General features: G+C 57.3%; 1 protein-coding gene across 1 annotated transcript in view; it reads left to right on the top strand.

Moving 5' to 3' along the window:
- The window catches only part of SLC25A41 (solute carrier family 25, member 41), a 7,891-nt gene that overhangs the window by 2,753 nt on the left and 3,796 nt on the right, over positions 1–1,342 (top strand). Inside the window, exons 3-4 of the mRNA XM_011967424.1 lie at positions 507–659; positions 837–944. Coding sequence (XP_011822814.1) covers positions 507–659; positions 837–944 — 261 coding nt within the window. The remainder of the gene's footprint in view (positions 1–506; positions 660–836; positions 945–1,342) is intronic.

Raw genomic sequence — 1,342 nt, 5'->3', positions numbered from 1 at the left:
GTAATCCCAGCTATTCGGAAGGCTGAGGCAGAAGAATTGCCTGAACCAGGGAGGTGGAGGTTGCAATGAGCCGAGATCCCCCCACTGCACTCCAGCCTGGGTGACAGAGTGAGACCCCGTCAAAAAAATAAAATAAAATAAAATAAGGAAGGAAGGAAGGAAGGAAGGACGGAAGGAAGGAAGGACGGACGGAAGGAAGGAGGGAAGGAAGGAAGGAAGGAGAAAGGGAGAAAGAAAGGAAGGGATGGAAGGAAGAAAGAAAAAGAACTGAGGAGAAGATGAAGAAGAGGGATGAGACAGGAATGTGGGTCGATGTTGGCTTTGGGTCCGTGTTGTGTGCGATTCTAGAACTGGCTGGGGAAGGAGCTGAAGAAGGAATGGGGATGAGATGGGGATGGGTTGGGGTTGGGTGGCTGGGGAGTTCCCGGTGGGGCTGCGCTTGGGGTGGGGATGGGGACAGAGACAGAGGTAAGGAGGGGCTCCTCCAGGGTCCTCCCTCCACCCAGGTCTACTCCTCCAAGACGACCTTCACCAACCTGCTGGGGGGGCTACAGAGCATGGTCCAGGAGGGAGGCTTCCGCTCCCTGTGGCGGGGCAACGGCATCAACGTGCTCAAGATTGCTCCCGAGTATGCCATCAAGTTCTCCGTATTCGAGCAGGTGGGGAATGAGGCGTCTGCTTCCCCCAGCTCAAGCCCAAACCCCTCCCACACCCCAAAACTCCAGGCCCTTGTTCAAGACACACGCTCACCCTGCAGACCCCAGGCCTCTTCCCTGCGTGGGTTTTGTGTCAGAGGGTGGCTGACTTCTCTCTCATCCTCCTCTCTCCTCTCCCAGTGCAAGAATTACTTCTGTGGAATACATGGGTCCCCGCCCTTCCAGGAGCGTCTCCTCGCCGGTTCCCTGGCCGTGGCCATCTCCCAGACCCTCATCAACCCCATGGAGGTAAGACAGCATCTGCCCCACAGGTGAGGAAACGCTGTGTAAATTAGTTACCCACGTTGCTGGGCTACTTCCTCTTCCTCCTTTCTCCCCTCCTCCTCCCCTCCCCCTTTCTCCTCCTTTTTTCTCCCACTTGTCCCTCCTCCCCCTTCACCTCTTCCTCCTCCTCCTTTCTCCCCTTGTCCTCCCCTCCTCCTTTTTCCCTCCTCCTCCCCTCCTGCTTTCTCCCTCCTCCCCTCGTCCTTTCTCCCTCCTCCCCTCCTCCTTTCTCCCTCCTCCCCTCCTCCTTTCTCCCTCCTCCTCCCCTTCACTTTCTTCTCCTCCTCCTCTCCTCCTTTCTCCCTCCTCCTTTCTCCCTGCACCTCCCCTCTCCTTTCTCCCTCCTCCTCCCCTCCTCCTTT

Source organism: Mandrillus leucophaeus, unplaced genomic scaffold, assembly GCF_000951045.1.
Source record: "Mandrillus leucophaeus isolate KB7577 unplaced genomic scaffold, Mleu.le_1.0 Scaffold8, whole genome shotgun sequence".
Classification (NCBI taxonomy): domain Eukaryota; kingdom Metazoa; phylum Chordata; class Mammalia; order Primates; family Cercopithecidae; genus Mandrillus; species Mandrillus leucophaeus.
Note: the sequence above shows the minus strand (reverse complement) of the source record. Positions and strands in the feature narration are given on the sequence as shown.